Below are 20894 nucleotides of genomic sequence, written 5' to 3' on the forward strand. Positions count from 1 at the left end.
AGTGATTTTTTTAAGTAAACCAACATAAATGGGCTTATGTTGATACTTGATAGGTTTTGGTAGGAGATATTGTGGATCGGCCCATACCAGGCCCAGCCCAGACTTAGCACCTGTAGTAAGGGCTATAGCCCAGGCCTGGGCCAAGCCCGGGCTGAGCTCCTGAGCCTACGACTTTAATTAAAAAATCATAAATATATAATGATTTTTGTATTATATACATATAATATATTGTATAAAATTTATGTTATACTTTTTACTATGTATTGTATATATGTCATATTAAAACATATATATATATATATATGAAATTACACGTATATAAATGTTGCAGGTTGGGCCTAAAGTCATGGACCCAGACCGGCCCAGAAATTTCTGAGCCTGATGTGGGCCCAAGACAGGCTAGCACACAAAACATACGCCTCAGAAATGTTTCTGGGCTGGGCCGGGCTAAAGCTAGAAATATGATCACCCCTAATTTCTGGAAAAACCTTTCTTTTCAAATTTCAACAAATAATGTTGATTTTATAATTAATATCTTATTGCCACATGGAGGGATGACGTGGCAAGCTCATATATGCTTTTCGTAAATACAAAAATATATTGAAGCAGTTGTCTCAAACAAAGAGTTTCAAAGTTACGAAGAGATAGTTGCAAACACATCGTACAATCTTTCGACTCCATTAAAGTGAAGGCATGAGGTAATTTAAGCTAGCTGTGAAGCGGGGCCAAAGATTGAACTCCATTGCAGTTACGGCAGTCTCAAGATTGCTGCATGATCTGAAGGAACTAAGCAATGATTTCTAAATGGTTGGATCCAACTTTTTTTTTTTTTTTTGTAATAATGGTTGAATCCAACTGAACACCCAAATTTCTGTTTTTCAATTCAACAGCAGCCTGATCAAGTTCAAGACAACCAGAATTCCCAACAAGTTTTACCGCAAGTTTTATTCGACGGAACATTCCAAAAGCATCATGGCAGCCAATTCGAACTTACCGAGAAATCAAAGCGGTCCAAGAAACTGTTTTATCCGACATAGCTTCAAAGAGTGCAATAGATGAGACAAGACTGCTTGTCTTCAATAAAATGCCTGAACGAAATGTGATCTCATGTACAGCTCTCATGGGTGGGTATATGTGTCAGGGTAATGCCAAAGCAACAGTGTCACTCTTCTGTCGAATGGGGAGCTCAGAATGAGTTCACATTCTCAACTAGTTTACAGGTGTTGCTGAGAATGGAATTGCAAATACATGTTCTCTGTACTAAAACCGGCTTTGAATGGACACTGATTGTGGCCAATTCAATCATTGATATGTGCTCGAAATGTGGGAAAACTGCGGAATGAACTAGGATGTTTGATATAATGCCAAGTAGGCAGTTTAGGAAGACAGGCATTCAAGTTGATGGGTTTGTTCTCTCGAGCATGATGGGTGTCTTACCTGATTTTGCCCTTGTGGAGCAGGGGAAGTGAATGCATTCTTACATGGTAAAAAGTTCCATACGGTTTAGATATCTCAACAGCCAATTCAGTTGTGGATATGCATATCAAGTGCCATTTAACAGAAGTAGCACAGAAACGTTTCAATGAGATACCCGCCAGAAAATGTTGTGTCCTGGACTGTGATGATTAGTGGATACAGAAAGCATGGTTATGGCAACGATGCAGTGCGTCTCTTTGAAGAAATGCAGTTGGATCGAGGACACCAAACTTGATGAGGTGACTTATTTCGTTGTGCTCTCAGCCTGCAGCCATGCTGGTCTCATTGAAGAAAGTAACAAATATTTCTCAACATTGTGCAAAGACATAAGGATAATTCCTAAAGTAGAACATTACGCTTACATGGTTGATCTTCTTAGCCAACCTGGGCATTTAAAAGAAGCCATGGATCTCGTAAAGAACATGCCACTGGGAATCAAGTGTAGGCATATGGCAGACATTGCTAAGAGCATTTAGTGTGCATAGAGACTTGGAATTTGACAGAGAAGTTGGAGATGTCCTATTGAGATTGGATGGTGACAACCCAGTGAATTACATTATGATGTCTAATATCTATGTTGAAGCTGGTGAATGGGAGGAGTGTCAGAAAGTGAGGGAGGCGACGAAGGAAAAAGGGCTAAAGAAAGAGGTTGGGTGTAGTTGGATTGGTATTGACAAGAAGATGCACTTCCTATGGAGGAGACGACACACACCCACTTACAGAGAGAATTCACGAGGTATTGAGGGTGATGGACAGGAGAATAAAAGAAAATATAGGTTATGCACATGAGGTGAAGTTTGCACTGCATGATGGAGAAGAGTCGAAAGAGGAGAGCTTGAGAGTCCATAGTAAGAAGCTGGCCGTTGGGTCTTCAAGAACCTAACGGTTTGTGGGGATTGTCATGAATTCTTTAAGGGTCTTTAAAAGGTATTAAAGAGGGTGTTTGTGGTGAGAGATGCTAATAGGTTTCATAGATTTGAGGATGGCGAGTGTTACTGTTGTGATTATTGGTGACAGTCGTCAGGTTTTAACATAGCGAAAAGCCGACAAGTTTATGGCCAGCGATGCTTTGGTTTGCCATTTTCTTCGATCCTAATCTTATTTGCCTGCAAATTTGAATGCCTGTAGAAAGGACAAACAACGAAATTTCACATTAGAACTTAAGAGAGATGTATTTGCATTTTTTTTTTCTTTTCCTTCACTAGTCCACAAAGAGAGTTGAGTAGGAAGTAAGCAAATAAATGGTAATGTGGTTTTATACTTTTATTTGGATTGTTCTTGGGTTGAATTGAGACCAACAAACATGCTCACCGAAAATAAATCCTCTCGAGTCTCAAATGTTTTAAGTCTCAACCCATTCAAATAGAACGCAGAAAGTAGAGAACATCGTGACATCCAGGGAGCATAGGATTACTGCAATTCTACCACTGCATAAACTCTTCACTCCAGCAAAATAATAAAACAATCATTGATCGTTTGAGAAGGCTGAATTGCAACGGCTTCTCGTTTTTTGAGGTCAACCTCACACGGACAGCCTACAGGTTATGTTTGGTGAAAACTTCGGATAGCTCAAATCAGCTGTTGGTAAATCATTTGAAAGGATGTTCACTTCAGCCTCTGAATAATTTATTCAGTGTTTAATGCAGCAGAACCAACTTGGTTGAATCTTCAGCTCAGCCCTCCAAAACCTATAAACAGTGTTTGATGAGAAGCTAGGAGAGTCAAATTTGGTTCATCATGTTGCATGGTTCTCTTTGTGGGAGGACTTGTAATTTCATGTTGCTGACTTTGGCTTTACAAATGAGGCTGATTCAAAATGCCTATTAATAATGCTTGGTTAAAACTTTGGAAAGACCAAGCTGAATGCCCATTTTGGAGAGCCCAGTGAGTTGTCGATCAACTAGTTGATAGGCTGTCCACTTCGGCCTCTTTGAATAATAGAGTACCTTGCCAAAATAATCTGGCTTATCACTTAGGTAGCTAAGCCAGTTGTCAACATAGTTCATGTTATTTATGCAGCTGAACCAAAACAGATTCTTAAAAAAGGTTTAACCAAGCAGAAAAGCTTTATAGCGCAAACCCTCATGGAAATTGTGTTTTGTATGTGTTATGGTAATTTTAAATAGTCATTTACTAAATAAGTCCATATAGATTCATGGATTTACTAAAATCTACCTTATAGTTTGTGTTTTATTAAACACCCCTTGTATAGTTTACAACTAAATTATTTAATTGTACGGGTGAAACTTGGCCGGGGCAGGGTATGAGACAAGACCAAAAACTCGAGCCAATCTTAAAATCATGTACCCAATTTGCACCCCTACTTAATTGGCCTTCGGATAGATGAAAATTAAAATTGACCATTGATACTAACATCCATTCAAATAAATTTAAAATAAAAATATCATTATTTCCCCTAATAAAACACAGGCAATCACTTTGTTCAATCATTTCAATTTCGTTGTAATCAAAGGAGAATATGTCATTGCATACGAGGAACCCAGATGCTAAATTATATTGTTCTATCTTCATTCCAATGGAGCCCAACATTGTTTTTTTAAAACTTGATATGAAAATATACTTTGAAAATGAAGAAGGGTCCACTCTCTCAAATATTTTCTACTCCAATTAGGTGATCACAAGGTTCAAAGTATCAATATGTATCAGGCTGTATCAGGAGCTTCTCGATACACCCCTACAGAGTGTATCAGAGTTTCGACTGACCCCTCTGAATCAGATTTGAAAAAAAAAACTAAAAAAGTAAATAAATAAAGTTATTGATACTGCCCGATACACCCGGCATATCGGGCATATCAATATTTTGAACCTTGGATGATCAATAGATGGTTCAAGTAAATCGGTGGCAAACTATTGGGAGTTTCAGAAAAACGCAAAATGTGGAATGGTTATAACTTATAATAAATCTATGAAACTACAGGGTGTTTTAGTAAATGAACCTTTTAATTATTTGTCTAATGCTTCATACTTTCAGGGTTAAGCAAGTTGGTCATTAGAAGCTCTTATGTTTAAAACTTAAAACACACCCCCCCTCCCAACTCCCTGTAAATAGGATTTCGGTGGATAATATAGTACATATCATTAGATACGCACTGATACGTTGTAATACTTTTAACCTTGGACTGGTATTCCAACTCCCCAACAGCACTTCCTATTTCTCTGATATTTGGACTTTTAGGCTTTAAGTTTTGAATTGTATTTTATCACCTTGCCCACCTTTTGACAAGCGTAATCACCAGATGTCTCAACATTTTAGGGATAAAGATCTGGCTGCCTAAGTTCAAGATCAACCAGATATTTTCCATTACAGATGCCCAATGAGCGCGCCAGTAGGACGAGTAATAGCGGTCTTCAAAGGCATCCTGATTCCAACACAAGGAAAACCACAATTAAGCATCATTATAATAGGTTATTGATTAGATGACCAACATAAATTAAATCACCAATTAAGCACAATTTTAGCTTAACCTCCAGTGTAAGCCTGCCAATGATAATCCAGGTTTATAGTGCTTTTACAAGGTTTTCAAGTACAAGGTTAAAAATTTTGAAGGCATCTTGATTCCAACATACTGCGTTCAAAGGGTAGTTGAGCTCCTAACACAGCAAGTTATGAAGTTAACAATCAACCATGGTTCATCAAAGGAACACTATTTGGATTGTATAATCAAAATCATGGAAACCCATCACTTGGCCCTTACTTTTCACTTCAATATATTATATCTTGTTCAGAATTGAGCAACCTGAATCCATTATTGCCGGTGTGCTACATCATGCAAAAGTGCTCTGCATAAACTGAACAATATAAATGGGAATCTGCACCAGCTACTCTGAGCTACATGTAATGGCCAGAACGTTCTCAACCTTATGCATTATTTACCGCTTGCCACGAGGCCCAGGGCCTGATCTTGGGCCTGGAAAACGTGCAAACTGCAGCCGCAAGATGGATGAATCGGGATCTTGTAAATCCATCTTATAACCTATGAATAACATTCAAACCAAGTTAGAACTAAAAACTTCCATAATGAACTCAGGAGATGCCATGTTCTGATAGATCATGTTTAGTTGTCTAAATCCACAATCTGGACCAACCTAATCAATGAGATCGCTAAGTAGGGATACAACTTGGGAAGTTATACATGGAAAGATATACTACCTGTGATCTACTTCAAAGAAACTGGCCAAATTGGTGTTTATCCCCTATTGGTGTGTGCTATTTAAGGCTGATGGTGAGAATTGCTATCACTTATTTCTTGTCCTTTTATTACTTTTATTTGGGAATGGTGTCTCTCTTTGTTTTGGTGCAGGTGGAATCCACATGTGGATGTTCAAAGCATGTTTGCTCCAACCAGCGCCGTATGGTCAACGGGGGGAAGAATCATGTGATGTATAAAAAGCTGCCATGATCTGGACAATTTGGGAGGACCGGAGGAGAGGAACTCAAGAATTTTTCTGGAAAAAGAAAGTAGTGCATTCGCTGAAATTGGAAGTGGCAAGCTCTTCTGTTTACAAGACTGTCATCAATCACCAATGGTTCCCAACTAAGCTATACTTTGATGGTAGCAGTTTGGGAAATCCAGAACCATCAAGAATTGGTGTATTTAGAGATGAGGTGGGTAAAATCACTTTATACTCGGGACCGGCTGGGAAGAAAGCAGTGATTTAAAAGGCACGCCTAGGCATATTTCAGGGTATGCACCTCGCCTAGGTCCTAGGCGCACGCCTGGTGCGCCTGATGTGCCTTACACCTCAGCCCAGGCATGTGCCTTTTGAAATTTTGACTTTTTTTTAACATAGCGGCTAGGCCAGGGGTGGACGCCCGTGCCAATGCCCCTCGAGGCAAGCCCAAACAAGTCCACGTTAGGTCTTAAATTCTTAGTTTTCACACAAAAAATAATGATTTTATAGTTTTAATTGTTTTTAAGAAGACATTTTATTAGGATGAATGAATGAACAACATTACCAAATTGGGGGTTCTCGGAGCTTCGATGAGCGAGAAAGCTCCGAGAACCCCCAATTTGGTAATGTTGTTCATTCATTCATCCTAATAAAATGTCTTCTTAAAAAGCAATTAAAACTATAAAATCATTATTTTGTGTGAAAACCAAGAACTTAAGACCTAATGTGGACTTGTTTGGACTTGCCTCGAGGGGCGTGGCACGAAGGCGGCTCGTAGAATTAGGAATGTAATATGTTTTACATTACATTAGATACATGAAGTAATTAAATTGAGTGAAAAAAGAGATTAGAAGTCTTAAATGCTTGAAAATGTGTTATATTTTGATTTATTTTTAAATTCTCATTTGAATATGCTTTACATCTTATGTTTATGTATTTTAATTTTAGATAATAGGTTTTTTAAAACATTATTTTAAATTTTAAGTTTATATTTTCATTAATATTATGTTAATATTTTTTTTTTGAATTTTCTGACTTTTTTTAGCATTTTTTTATAATTTTGCGCCTTGCTTCAAAAAGGCGCACACCTCGCCTTGCACCTTTTTTGCGCTTTGCGCTTTTAAAACACTAGGAGGAAGATTCTCTGAGAGAAGTGATGGCATGTTGGAAGACAAAGGGGGAGGACAATGAACATTAGTAGACTATTTGTTGAGGGAGATTCAAAACTCATAGTCCACTAGCTACAAGATGAGGGGGTGAAGATGTGGATACATAATAATGAAAGGAAGAAAATCAGGTGGTTAACCAGAGATATGCAAGTCACAGTTGGGTTAAGTGGAATGTTAATTCTGTAGCTGATGCTTGCTAAACAAGGGGTGGTGAGAGGTTATTTTTTTGGGCACAGTAAGGGTAACTTGGGGAGAGATGAGAGTTTTATCTCACTGTCTCTGTTTTGTACTCGTATTCACTGTACTTTTTCCTATTTGCTATTATTAATAAAAAGTTATTGCAGCTATTGGAGGGTGGGCCTTAGCACAATGGTTGAGTTGTTCTATTGTGACTTGGGTGACCAGGGTTCAAATCTTGGAAACAACATCTCTGTATGTGCAGGGGAAAGGCAGTGTATGTCCCTCCTCAGACCCCACATTGGTGGGAGCCTCGTGCACTGGGTTCGGATCTTGAAAACATCTGAATGTGCAGGGATAAGGCTGCATACATCTGTCCCTCCCCAGAGCCCACATTGGTAGGAGCCTCATGCATTGGGCTGCCCTTTTTATTGCAGTTATTGATCAAAAAAATGGGTTGGGCCACCTTAAAACCAACCTAATCAGAGGGGAAGGTTGGACTGGGCTGAAGATTGGATTTGGATTATTTTTAAAATGCCAACCTGACCAGGTTGGGTTAAAGTTGATGCTTTAGGCATGCATATTGGAGAGGATGATGGTAAAGGATGGCTTGATGTAGAGTGTTACCATTGATAAAAAAAAATGTAGTGTTACTAATACCAATTATATGTATTGCATATAATATGTATGCCTGCATGAATATGATAAGTGTGCATCACTATGAAGTTTCTATAGATTGTTTGATATGCAAGAGTAACAACTATCACTCTACAAGAAACTTCAAATGGTTTAGGCACAATCACGCTTCTGTAAACATTGGTAGAAGTATTATACCACTGTTAAAGATGATTAAGGGAAATAGGTCACCTTGCAAGGCATTCAAAGCAGTTGCAGCACAGGCTGGAGTTGTGAAATCAACAAAACAGAGGATAAGAGGGTCTCCGCCACGCTGCATAATGGATAAAGGGATTATATGCTTTAGAAAACAAAATCAGTAGCAAGACAATAGCAAACAGGGAAAACAATGGAAAACTAAGATGAAACAAAACAGACAAATTACTGTCACAGAGAACTAAATGGTTACATAATCATCAAAAAAAAAAAAAAGAACTAAATGATTACATTGAAAGTGATCCACTTACATGTCTTGGTTCTTTGTTCACAAGTCTTACTTCTTTAAAACCCAAGAATGGACGAAATATATCTTGAAACTTTGTAAAGGAATAATAATGAGACAAACCATATGCAGACAAAAGCAGAAGGTTGAACAGTAATGTATAGGCGCATCCTAAATTATTGGCATGATTGTTGGTTTTCAAAGGATACGACCTACTTCCCTACGTGTGCTGTCTGGAGGAAGCCCCTCAACAAATAGAGTACTAGAAGCATCTGGAGGGAGTGGTGGCATTTCACGACCTGGCCTATCCACTTGAAGACCACCAAAACCCATGCCTCGACCATTTGGAGCCAGATCAGGGTTGACAGGCCCACGACCACCAATCATATCAGGCTCTCCAACTGGAAGACTAGGTGTCCCTCCACCAACCCCTCTTCCAAATCCAGTTCCACCACCAAAGTTGCTAGCTTCTCCAGAACCAAATGAAGAAAGTTGCTGCAAAAGTAGAGCAATGGGCATTAAGTATTTTGAAGGATACACCATCAGACCCCTATACATCAATAGAGTTGAACAAGATACCGCACTCTGCAGATAACGATCATATGCTGATCCCAAGGTTTTTGTGTCCTTTAAAACACGGGTTCCACCACGATCTTCATCTCGTGGCAAATAATTAAGCATCTCATGACCAGAAGGCACCTGATGAGGTGGAAAATCTGCAACAGTAGAAGCTACAAGGAGTCATTGCTTGTTGTTTTCATAGCTTAAATATGGAAGTAGAAAATGGATTGTACTTAGGGGTCATTGATTGGTACAATGGTAAAATCTGAAGCTGATAAGTGTAACAAAACAGATTCAACTTTGCGAACAGATGATTAGCACAAAAAATGCCAAGGTTGGGAATGAATCCAACTGACCTCCCAAGACCGTCATTGGGTGATGACCCTCAACAGAGATTGTATGTATTTTGTGATAGTACTCATTAAAATAGTAACCAAAGGCAGATCAGATGCAACAAAAAACGATCACAGCCATTTATAAATTATAATAAACTCCTCGTATTAGTCAAGAAAACAAAGGCATCATCTCACATGCCTACTGCATGTGCAAACTGCGATGTCACTTGGAAAGGTATTGAACAATAAACCATCATCCTATCTAAACTTTTTAGATGGATTCCCTGATTTATTTTCCTTCTCAGAAATTGGGAGGAATTCCAGGATTTTATCTTTCCTTTCTTCAACATGGACCTTCCCAAGCAGGGGCTGGTAGAAAACCTCTTTACAAAATCAAGAAAAACAAGGTCTTGTACAAGATTCTTCCATTGGCTAATTGGTGGAAAAAGGAACTGCAAGGGCTCTTCAGCATCCCAGACACATTTTCTGGTACAACATGAATCCTTAAGGCTCAGTTTGGAAAGAGTACAAATACAAATATGTACTGTACAAATACATACAAAATAAAACAAAATGCAAAGTTTTGTGCTCTATATATTTGTATTTGTACTCCTTCCAAACGGAGCCTAAGAGGCTGTTTTAAACTTGTCCCTTGTTCAATTTAAATAACTCTAATTTCCACCATTTGTTACTGCTAAATTTGACCTGAATATGTCTTTAGTCCCATATATCTCACGACCCTCAATTTAAAGCAAACACCATCATTACCATGTTATTGGCAAACAACAATTTCTACAAGACCTGAAAATGCATAGTAGGCCATACAAGAACAAAGTAAATATACAAATTGAATCAATTTTGGGAACTCTTCCTTTTTTCTCTGTGTTTGATTGCACTCTTCATAATTATGTAGTCTCTAGCAATCCTTAGATCACGGGGAGAATTTTAAACATCAATATAAGGTTATCTTTGAGCAGAGCAAGAAAAAATCATAGCAGAAAAGAAATTTCACTTAGTATTTTTTGGATTTTGCAGTTTGGTCATCAGAAAAGGTATAGCATAATCCTGAAAGAAGTGGCTTTGCTAGAAGTACTTCCTCTTGTCTAACAGAAATGTTTCCACAAAGGAGGCTATCATTCAAAACACTCTGATTCAGGGGAAGGCAGCACTTCCCACCAACATTAAATGGATACAGATTCAAAAAGTCAAAATCTGGTATGTGTCCAGCATTCTGACGGCAAGAAGAAAAACAATGACTGATGGACATGCATGCAGAAAAGTAAAAACCATAAAAAGCCATCCATATCTTTTGAGTACTAATATTAGATGGAGGCCGTTACCCAATGTTGGTCCCAGCCATCTGGGGTATTGGGAGGGGAAGACTGGATACAGTTCTAAGTCCTCCTAACCTTTGGCATTTCTAGCACAAAATGGCCACTCTCAGATTTGAACTTGCATTCTCACATTTGCGACTTGCATGCCCAAGATTTTACAATTACACTAAGAAATGGCCGCAAATTCTACTATTAGATACTCTATAAAAAAGTCAAGAACCTTATCTTTGTTGCTTAATAATGGTTTCTAGAAATAATAGCATTCTTTGTGTATATTAGCTATTCATTTATGTCAAAATAAGCAAGTACATAAAGGAAAATGCTACATTGAAGTGTCAATCAAGAGAATCCATTAGACATTGTCAGATCAAAATCCAACACATGTCTGAAATGGACACATCATCCACTTAGGAGAGTCCAGAAACACTTATTTCCACTCCCTCAAACCACAGGGAAAACAAAGAAATTAAACAACATGAATTCAAACCTTATAAATCCCCATCTATCACATCCAAGAAAGATGTCACAGATGATGATGTAGATTATGTATCTTTAATAAGGAAAACTTATATTCTTAGCTTACCAAGAAGCTGAAAATCATGTGACCATAGCATGGTTTGGATGAAGGTAAATTTCTTAAACTACCCTTGTGGTTTAGCTAATTGACTAAGTTACCCCTACTGTTTGACTATTGTCTAGCACTACCCCTACTGTTTCTAACAATTGAAAAACTCTAACCTTACCATTAGCATTTATTAATATTCCGTCAAAACCCATACACAAGTGACACTATGTGACATATATTTTTTAAAACCCTATTTTACCCTTGGTCCCTCTCCCTCTCCCTTCTTCTTCTTCTCCTTCGTCGTCTTCCTTTCAGCAGCAGCAAACCGAGCCAGCTCGATCCTTAACCAATGGTGGCTATAACCCCCTCCACCTCCAGCCCCTCTCTCACTCTCACTCCTTTCTCTTCATTCTCTCTCCCCTGTTTCAGCACTGCCGCTGCAACTTGTTGCAGCAGCGGACCACTCCACCTCCGGCATCTCCCCCCCTTCTTCCCCTTTGTTCTCTCTCCCCTATGTACTCCCCCCGAGAACCAGAAGCGTCAATCTCTCTCTCCTTCCCCTTCATTCTCTCTCCCCTATGTACTCCCTACGAGAACCAGAAGCATCGATATTGGAATTCCTGAGGTATCTTGACCAATTCAGGAAGACCAAAGTCCACACCCAAATGTGCCCTTTCTTTTTTTTTTTAATCAATAACAGTAATTTTATTAAAAATATATGGAAATTACAACTAGACAAATGTGCCTCTCTTCGGCCACCAAAATCCCCCTACACCATGTCCATGCCCACTTTGCCAAGACGTCTCCGAGCAGACTTTGAGGAGAATGGTGGAAAGTCGGAAGCCAATTCTGGCTGAAGAAGAGAATCCATTCAAGCCATAGAGGTGGTTGAAGAATGGTGTTTCTTCACCTGAAAATCCATTCAAATACCCAATGTTTCAGGCTGGACTCAGAGTCTGTCTCGGCAAGGAAATGTCAATGCCTTGTGAACTGCTCCATTAGATCCTCGATCCAATCCAAACTTCTACAACCAATTCCAGTGGCCACACTGTCTAGTGATCTCTCTCTCTCTCTCCTATGTACTCCCCCCGAGAACCAGAAGCGTCGATCTCTCTCTCTCTCCTTCTTCCCCTATGTTCTCTCTCCCCTATGTACTCCCTGCAAGAACCAGAAGCGTCAATATTGGAATTCCTGAGGTATCTTGACCGTAGGCATCCATTGTCGCTCTCTAGGTGCAACGATGCCCATGTGCTAGAATTCCTGAGGTATCTCGACCAATTCGGGAAGACCAAAGTCCAAATCCAAATGTGCCCCTTCTTTGGCCACCAAAACCCCCCTACACCGTGTCCATGCCCACTTCACCAGGACGTCTCCGAGCAGGCTTTGAGGAGAACAGTGGAGAGACAAAAGCCAATTCTAGCCAAAGAAGAGAATCCATTCAAGTCATAGAGGTGGTTAAAGAACGGTGTTTCTTCACCTGAAAATCCATTCAAATACCCAGTGTTTCAAGATGGACTCAGAGTCTGTCTCGACAAGGAAATGCCAATGCCTTATGAACTGCTCCATTAGATCCCCAAACATCCAATCCAAACTTCTACAGCCAATTCCAATGGCCACACTGTTCAACGATTTTCTAATCTCATACGTCCTCTTCTGAATTGGATTCCTCCTCAGTGTCACTATGGAAGAAAGTTGTCTCTACATAAGAGAAATTTGTATTTCATGTTCCATTGCAAAGGAGAAGTTGTCTCTGATTTATTCACCATGGAATGAATAAATCTACTTTTAGCTTGCAACTGAGTTGAGAGAAGCCAAGATGGGAGGACCGAGGAGTTCAACTCATAGAAGAGGTGGATTCATACACAAAATCGGATCCTTTCATTTGATTTCGCAGATGACTGTGCAACGACCGTCTCGTCTCAGATCAACGTTAGTAGGTTACTAGGTAGTCATGAGGTTCGTGAGTTGTAGGCCAAGGCAAGGGGGACCAAGTATGAGAAGAAACAGAAGCACCCGCAGCACAAAGCCAGTTTTGGGTTGTGATGTCGATGCCTGGTTCTAAGTATCTATCAGATCTAGTTTTCTTGCAAACCTGAGAGATTCAAAAGTTTTGGAACTGCTCAGAGAGCTTCATCCTCTCTCTACAGATTTTGGGAAGCTTGCAACAAGGGCTTTTTTGGCCTTCTTCTCTGTCGGCTTTTTTCTTCTCATCGCCATGCCATCGTTCGGAAATTGCAGAGATAAGTGTCACATGCAAAGGCGATGGTGCCCTGTCTCTATTCTCGCACATAAAGTGAACTTAAGGGCAAAATGGGCATTTCATCCCTTCCATCAATATTTAACGTCAATTGGTACTTTTCCGAAACAGTAGGGGTATTGTTAGACAATAGTCAAACAATAAGGGTATACTTAGCCAATTAGCTAAACCATAAGGTAGTTTAAGAAATTTACCCTTTGGAAAACCCATACCTAGATTGCAGGATGCACATAGTTTTGTAAAACAATTAAACAAGTATTTTTTTTAACTATTTAGTTTTCAAGTTGCAGAGTCTTACTGGGTTCAAGATTCTTCATCATCATCTAAGCCTTGCCCAAATATATTGGACCAGCTACATGAATCCTGTTTCATCATTCCGTTCTGTTCAGTGCCATATCCATCATTAAATCACAGGTGCTTAAATCATTTCTGATTACTTCTACCCAAGCCCTTTTTCAATCTACCCCTAGCTCTTCTACCCCTTCAAGTTGTAAAAGATCACTTTTAAGGGGTGTTGTAGATGGGTCATCCATGAACATGACCAAACCATCACAGCCTACTTTCTCTCATTTTATCACCTATTGAAGCTACTGCTAGGTTCCTTCATACAACTTCATTTCTAATCCTGTTCTTTCTAGTTTTACCACACATCCATCTAAGTATTCACATTTCTTATTCCTTTGCTATCCCTCCACTTTACCACTTGGGAATGAAATGAACAAAGGGGATGGAACCATGAAATTAGTGGATTACTTATTCTTTTGGTGTCCCTCCATATTACCACTTGGGGAGTCTGTTTGCTTCTTAATGCTCATTTGTGACACATGGATAACTGTATGTGGATTCTGTTTCATTTTGAACACTCTAGTTTCAAGTGTATATTTCAAGCCTAACACATTGTCTAGCCATATACTGGCTGCATCTAGGTCACAGACAATGCTTGTTAGCAATGTTGCAAGGACACCTTGAAACTATAAGGTCTGGCCATGTTGAAATTTAGCACATGGCATGACACTTCTTGTAGGCATTGAGCAATGCTCCAAGCTGAAATCAGCGCTAACCTTGGTGCTTAGGACTCATAAACAAGAAAATACAAGAAAGGGCATATCCAGCTAGGAGTTCATACTTTAGTTATATTATTTTTACTTTACCTTTGAATTATTATGTGATTAAATAAAACCATTGCCATATCTCCATTCTATAAGGAAGTTCAAATCATTTGCAGACACATCAATCTCCATTACTTTATTTTTGCAAAAATCCTACATGGCAAAGTAGCACTGCTAATTAGGCTAACCTGGCCTTAGTTCATGTCGTTGCCCATATGACTGCAAATGGATTGGATCAAATTAGATATACCTAGATCCAAATTTAATTCAAAATACTTAGATTCAAATTGAAGCTTATCCATCAGATTTAGATAGGATTAGAATCAAATTCAGATTAATTTCAGATATTAAATTCCATTAATAAATTACACTAAAGTTTATCAAAATATTATACATTACAAATAAAATGAACTAAAAACATGACTTTGACAATAGTATATCATGGATAAATGAATTGAAAATAAATTCTATAAGATAAGAGCCTATGACTCCTTTGTATACAAGAAACATTCAAACCAATGTTACCAATAGATACAATATAAATTTTATCATTTTATGTAGCATAAATATTAAAATGTTATCAGATTGGATTGGATATAGGCGGATCCATGCTTAATCCAACTATAAACAGATCAAACCTGGATACCATTCACAGTCCCAGTAATTCAGGTATGACTTCCACTCTAAATAGGTGCTAGAAGTGCTATTTGGGCTGTGATTCCCTTTAACATTTGCCAGAGCATTTGGAAAGAAAGGAACTATAAGATTTTTAAAGGCATTTAAAATCTCCCACTGTACAGCAGCTAGTTGTTGTACAAAGGTGTTTTCTGTTTATAATTTTCTCATCAACACAACACCTATCTTTCCAAAAAAATCCATTGCCCACCTTTGTACAGATCCAAGTAGTTTTCTAATGAACAAGTTTCTCGCCCTTACATGCTTCAGATCAATTAATGGGATGGTAGTTGCAACAATGAGTTGTGTGTAGAAAGTGGTATTACGGTAGAAGTTTAGAGCAATATTTTCTGTTCTCCTTTTTAAACATCCTTGTAACTAATAAAAAAATGTTTGATTGCTCATCAAGGGGCCATTGCTTTATATAATTGTAAAACCTCAGGCTGACAAGTGACAAGCATGAAAATGTAGGTTCAATCAGACAGCAACCACTTTATGAATGGAAATTTCAAAAGACTAGGTCCATATCCAGTACAACCCTCCCAAGACCTCAGATAATTGGGGCCATCATTGGGTAATGACCCTTTAATTGATTACCCATCAATAATGTGAACAAGTATCTTTTCACTCTAACAGGAGTGTAAACCAGGATACACTTAGGATTGGAGACCACGAGATAACTGAATGTGACCATTCCCAGTAGTTTGGTTCAATAATTCATAACAAAGGGGGAATAGCATTCCCATTCCCGGTGGAATGGAATTCCCCCATTTGAGACCATTCCAGCCAATTCCAATTCCAATTCTAATCCATTTGAACCAAACAGGCAAGGGTAATAGACCATTCCAATTCTGATTGCAACTGCGAACCAAAGGGACCCTTAGATTTAAAGGAAGATCCTATAAAACAGTTGTAAGACCAGCTATGCTGCATGGAGCAGAATTTTGGGCAGTCAAGAAACAACATATCCAAAAAATGAGTGTAGCAGAAATGCAAATGATATGATTGATGATGGAAAAACTAGAGAGGATAGGATCAAGAATGAAGTCATTCGTAGAAACCTAGGAGTAGCTCCAATAGATGACAGAATGAGAGAAAGTAGAGTAAGATAGTTTGGTCATGTGCACAGAAGACCATCAACAGCACTAGTTAGAAAAAGTGATTTATTACGAATTGAGGGGGCTAGAAGGGCTAGGGATAGACCAATAAAATAATAGTTAGAAATGATTTAAGCACTCATAATTTCACAGTGGATATGGCATTCAATAGAATGGATTGGTAAAACAGGATTCATGTAGCCGATGGTGATGAATCTTTTTTTTTTTTTGATAGATTTTTTTAAGGTAAGGGAGATGATATTCATGAAGTACACATTTATACAACCTCAAGGTGCACTGGTGCCAATCCATTAATCCTTGACTCATGAAAGGTGAGACTCTAATCTTGATCGGTTTTTAAGACTCAGTTTGAAAAGGGTATAAATACAAGCATGTATGGTACAAATACACACAAAATAATACAAAATACAAGGTTTTGCACCCTACATATTTGTATTTGTCCTCCTTCCAAACTGAGCCTAAGGTACAAAGTGCAAACTCTCTGAAGTAAGATTTACATCAGGTTCTCAGCTCAATTCACCTAAGCCTTACTCTAACGGTTTGGGATGGGCTACTAAATCCAGTGTTACCATTTCTCTCTATCAAAGACAATATCCTGTATTGACTTGTGAATCACTTGGAGAGATAAAGAGAGTTAGCCAAGGGATATTTTTGTGTCAACACATGCAGATGGCTTATAAAGCAAAGTAAAATCACATCCCTTGACAAAACATCAAAAAGTAAAACAAAGGAATGGAAGGATACATAAAGAACCTCTATTTGTGAAAGTGAAACTTGAAAGGTGAAACAAACAAATGAGACAGAATTTAATGCTTTGCTAACTTGCTGGGTAGGTTTGGAATTTAGGCTCAGTTTGGAAGGAGTACAAATACAAACATGTAGAGCGCAAAACCTAGTATTTTGTATCATTTTGCATTTATTTGTACTGTACATATTTGTATTTGTACTCTTTCCAAACTGAGGGTAAAATCATAACTGGCAACTCCATCAGGGCTTAATTGGATTTTGGATCGAAACCAGATCCTCGTCAACTAAGAATTTCATCCGAAATATTTGACTCAAATAAGTAATGGTAAACCAACTTTGCAGTATTGAACCGAGTTCCACTTTTCTTCTTTTAGCACTTCACCGTATGAGATAGGCTTCATTCCAAAAAGAAAAGGACAAATTGGCATAAGCACTGGTTGATGTTACCCATATAAAAGATTAAAGAAGAAAAAAATCACTGATTAAAGTTATTTGGGTTTGTGCTTGTCCAAACTCCTTATTATACTCAAGATCTTAGTACTGTTCCCTTTTTGAACTATACATTTGAGCTCATTGGTTAAATTGTAGACGGCATAAATCAAGAAGGGAAATTGAACAACTCAAACCCAATTAACTTCACATTCAAAGAAAGGCCCAAACAAAGAGAACAGAATTTGAACAACTCAAACCCAAGTAACCCCACATTCAAAGAAATTGAACAACCCAAATCCATATAGACCAAAGAAAGGGTTTTGAACAACTCAAATTCAAGCAACTTCATATTGATTTTATACACACATAACCAATCCACATTCAAAGAAATTGGACAACAACTAATAATAAGCACAGAGGGCGAAGAGGGAAATCCATTCACATAGATTCACGAAAGTTAAAAAGGAATGAGAATGGCGTCTCCTTCCGCAGGCGGGAGGGGAAAGTAGGTTAGCTTTAGGGTTTCGAAAACAGGGAAGAAGAAAGAAATGAGACGAGCTTACCATAGTCGGGGCGAGGGCGTTTGGGTAAGCCGAAAGAAGGATTAAGAGACGGTTGTCGATTCCAGTAGCCGTCCGCCATGGCTGCAACACCGTAACCGGGACAGAATAAAGTGTGACTCGAGACGGCTAATAACCAGAAAAAACTCTGTTTAACAAATCATAGCTCGGGAAATAGAAGAATTGGAGAACGAGAGATAGAAATTGAAACGTAAAACCTTGCCTGGACTTCGAGTGCTTAAACCCTAATTTTCTCCTTTTCTGCGTGTAGCCTTCCAGCCCTTTTTTCTTAGTCGCGGTAGTTTGGGTCATTTCACATTTGTTATGCTATGCTATTGCTATGCTGCTCGCCTGGCTGGCCCACGGGTTCGATCGGGTTGAGAATCAACCCAGGCCCAACCTAAGACTTAGCACTTAGGGCCCTCTCCCCTTTGCCATTATGGGCTTTCCGGGGTCTTTACCATATAGTGCTCTCAAGTGGGGCCCACATCGGAATAAATAAACTGCTATCGACTTCAGAAATCTGAAATTACAGTTTGGTCCAACCTGAGATCAATCCCAAGTTTAACAACAGCAATCTAGGCCCCAATCCGAGTTTAACCAATTAACACTTGGGCCAAACTCGGGGTTTAAGTGGGTTGGTCATACTTGAAAGGATTTTCTTGACATGTCATGTACATCCACAGGGTGATCATGAGCCAAGCTCGACGAGGCTTTCTGGGCCTATGTCAACATAAAATTTTATTTATAAAAGTTTATATTAAATGTTATATAAATCTAAGATTTGATACTGAAAAAGCTTTAATCTATCAAAACCCCGCATGTATTTATGATAAAATCCCACCTGATTAGTCACTACTTCTATGATTCTAAGATATTTTTGAATTGGTCCACGTTACCAAAGATCAACCATTCAGTTTGTGTATGTGTATGGGTGTGAGCTTAGGCCAATATATATATTGTGTGAGTATAGTAGTCAAATATATTTTGTGATGCAAATGGTAGCATAAATACGTAACATACATACATAAATATTGTAAATATACAATATACAATATTTATCAGGCTCGAACTACCCTAAGGCCTTAAGGCCCTTAGCCAAGTCCAACCTAACTTTAGATCTGGCCTAAGTTTTTGGGCCTAGTCCCAATCTAAAGCCCACAATTACCCAAACCATTCCAAAACTTGTGTGGTCAAGTTGGGTCACCCGAGTTGCAGCACTAGCCTAAGCATAAACAACTTTTGTAATGACCAAAACAACTGATAATATAGTGATGCAACATAATCCATCCAAATTGAACCTAATACAATTTATACAATTAAGGGCGATATAAATTTAATCTCTTTATAATTGCATTAAATATTAACCCACACTTACTCAATCCAATATGATTATTTTCTTTTTCGGTAAATAATCCGATATTCTAAGTGTAAAGGAAGCTATTTTCATTTCATCTGAGGGTTTTTCTTTGATTGGCCCACCTTATCATTTTTATTGGTTTGTAAGCTGAAAATAGTAACAAGTGGAAAAATATAAGGAGGGGCAAACCATAAATTTCCCTTTATTTAATTTTGTTCATGACAAACAATATCAAAATCATTTTTAGTTCACTTTATTTATATTTTAGAACATTTTCGTTATTTTTACTTTAAATTGTTATTTCCATCTGACCTCAATCCAAACCAAACGGATAAGATTGGATTTCAAATATGGATCTAATGAATCAAATTAAGGTCTGGTATAATTGCAACCCAAACATAATGAACCCGTTCATTATGAAAGAAAGAGGGACTTGAGCTCTCCAATGCACATAAGGCTGTTTCATTCCAACGTTTAAAGTATCGATACGTATTGGGCCGTATCAGCTGATATGTATTGTATCGGGAGTTTCCCAATATGCTCTTACAGAGGGTGTATCAGGGTTTCAACCAGTTTAGAGGGTGGATGGACTTTAAACTGGCCCATCTGAACTATATTTGAAAAAAAAAAACTAGAAAAAAAAAAGGTTATCGATACTGCCCGATACACCTTTATCGACGTAGTAGGCGTATCGATATTTCGAACCTTGTTTCAATCCATTCCATCCTACAAAGAAGTTATGGGAATCATATTTTGTTTGAGACCCAACATCCAAGTATTAAGTCCCATTTATGTTGAATTTTTATTCAAAAGAACTACAATCCTCACCAATGTAAAACATCATAAAAGTCTTTGGGGCTTTCAGTAACGTGCATGATTTTTTTTTTCAAAATAAAAAATATGATTGGTACTTATTTTTGTTAGAATGCTTTGAAAAAGAAAATAGCCACACATTTCTAAACATCTCCTTGTGTTGGGTGTTTATTCAAGTTAAAATGCTAAAATTAGTTTTGATTTGTTATTAATGATATGAATGACTTTCCAACTTGAATTGTGAAAATGGCGCAATTTAATTTAGAGTGGAGCCTGTACCACTTTTTATATGTGTTTTTCTTTTAAATTAAATATTTATTTTATTCATTTTTTCTGAGTGCAAGTCTAGCTAAGCAATGAGTGCATGAATAACAAAAATAAAATAAATAATTCAATATAAGATGCCATACTTATACATAATTAGTGGGAAGAGAGATAAGAGAGGGAATTTTTGTAAAAGAAAAAAAAAACGAAGTGAAAGGAAGAAAGAAAGTAGGAAGAGATTTTGGAATTGAAAGCAAATTTTAGGCTCCATTTGAAAGGAGTACAAATACAAATATGTAGAGTGCAAAACCTTATATTTTATATAGATTTGTACTATATATATTTGTATTTGTACTCCTTCCAAACTGAGCCTTAAAAAAAAACAGATAAGAGAAAAAAAAAAAAAATAGAA

General features: G+C 38.0%; 1 protein-coding gene and 1 pseudogene across 7 annotated transcripts; one reads left to right on the top strand and one right to left on the bottom strand.

The window, feature by feature from the left end:
- The first annotated feature begins 644 nt into the window (after nucleotides 1-644).
- Nucleotides 645-2620, top strand: LOC148851626 (putative pentatricopeptide repeat-containing protein At3g15130 pseudogene; annotated as a pseudogene).
- A 2308-nt stretch (nucleotides 2621-4928) lies between these two features.
- On the bottom strand, nucleotides 4929-18481 carry LOC148851627 (RNA-binding protein 2-like). Of its 7 annotated transcripts, none has more exons than XM_088943085.1 (7): nucleotides 18269-18481; nucleotides 18049-18129; nucleotides 8932-9083; nucleotides 8562-8847; nucleotides 8378-8439; nucleotides 8103-8184; nucleotides 4929-5471 (listed from the first exon to the last, which is right to left on the bottom strand). In XM_088943085.1, the coding sequence occupies exons 2-7, from the start codon at nucleotides 18125-18127 to the stop codon at nucleotides 5368-5370; spliced, it is 765 nt and encodes a 254-aa protein (XP_088799211.1). In that variant the 5' UTR covers nucleotides 18128-18129; nucleotides 18269-18481; the 3' UTR covers nucleotides 4929-5367. The 7 variants fall into 7 exon arrangements, with proteins under 7 accessions (XP_088799211.1, XP_088799212.1, XP_088799210.1 ...); XM_088943086.1 differs by having other exon boundaries at nucleotides 8932-9068; nucleotides 18049-18174; nucleotides 18269-18404; XM_088943084.1 differs by having other exon boundaries at nucleotides 18049-18174; nucleotides 18269-18404.
- Nucleotides 18482-20894: the final 2413 nt, after the last annotated feature.

Source organism: Nelumbo lutea, chromosome 5, assembly GCF_056320005.1.
Source record: "Nelumbo lutea isolate HS-2025 chromosome 5, American lotus-T2T, whole genome shotgun sequence".
NCBI lineage: Eukaryota > Viridiplantae > Streptophyta > Magnoliopsida > Proteales > Nelumbonaceae > Nelumbo > Nelumbo lutea.

Excerpts from the sequence above, each read along its gene's own strand:
- LOC148851627 (XM_088943085.1), bottom strand. The coding sequence starts at position 18,127 with ATGGCGGACGGCTACTGGAATCGACAACCGTCTCTTAATCCTTCTTTC. Across the intron at positions 8,848-8,931 it reads ATCGTTATCTGCAGAGTGCG|CAACTTTCTTCATTTGGTTC; the intron begins GTATCTTGTTCA and ends CTACTTTTGCAG. Across the intron at positions 8,440-8,561 it reads CACACGTAGGGAAGTAGGTC|ATATATTTCGTCCATTCTTG; the intron begins GTATCCTTTGAA and ends CAAAGTTTCAAG.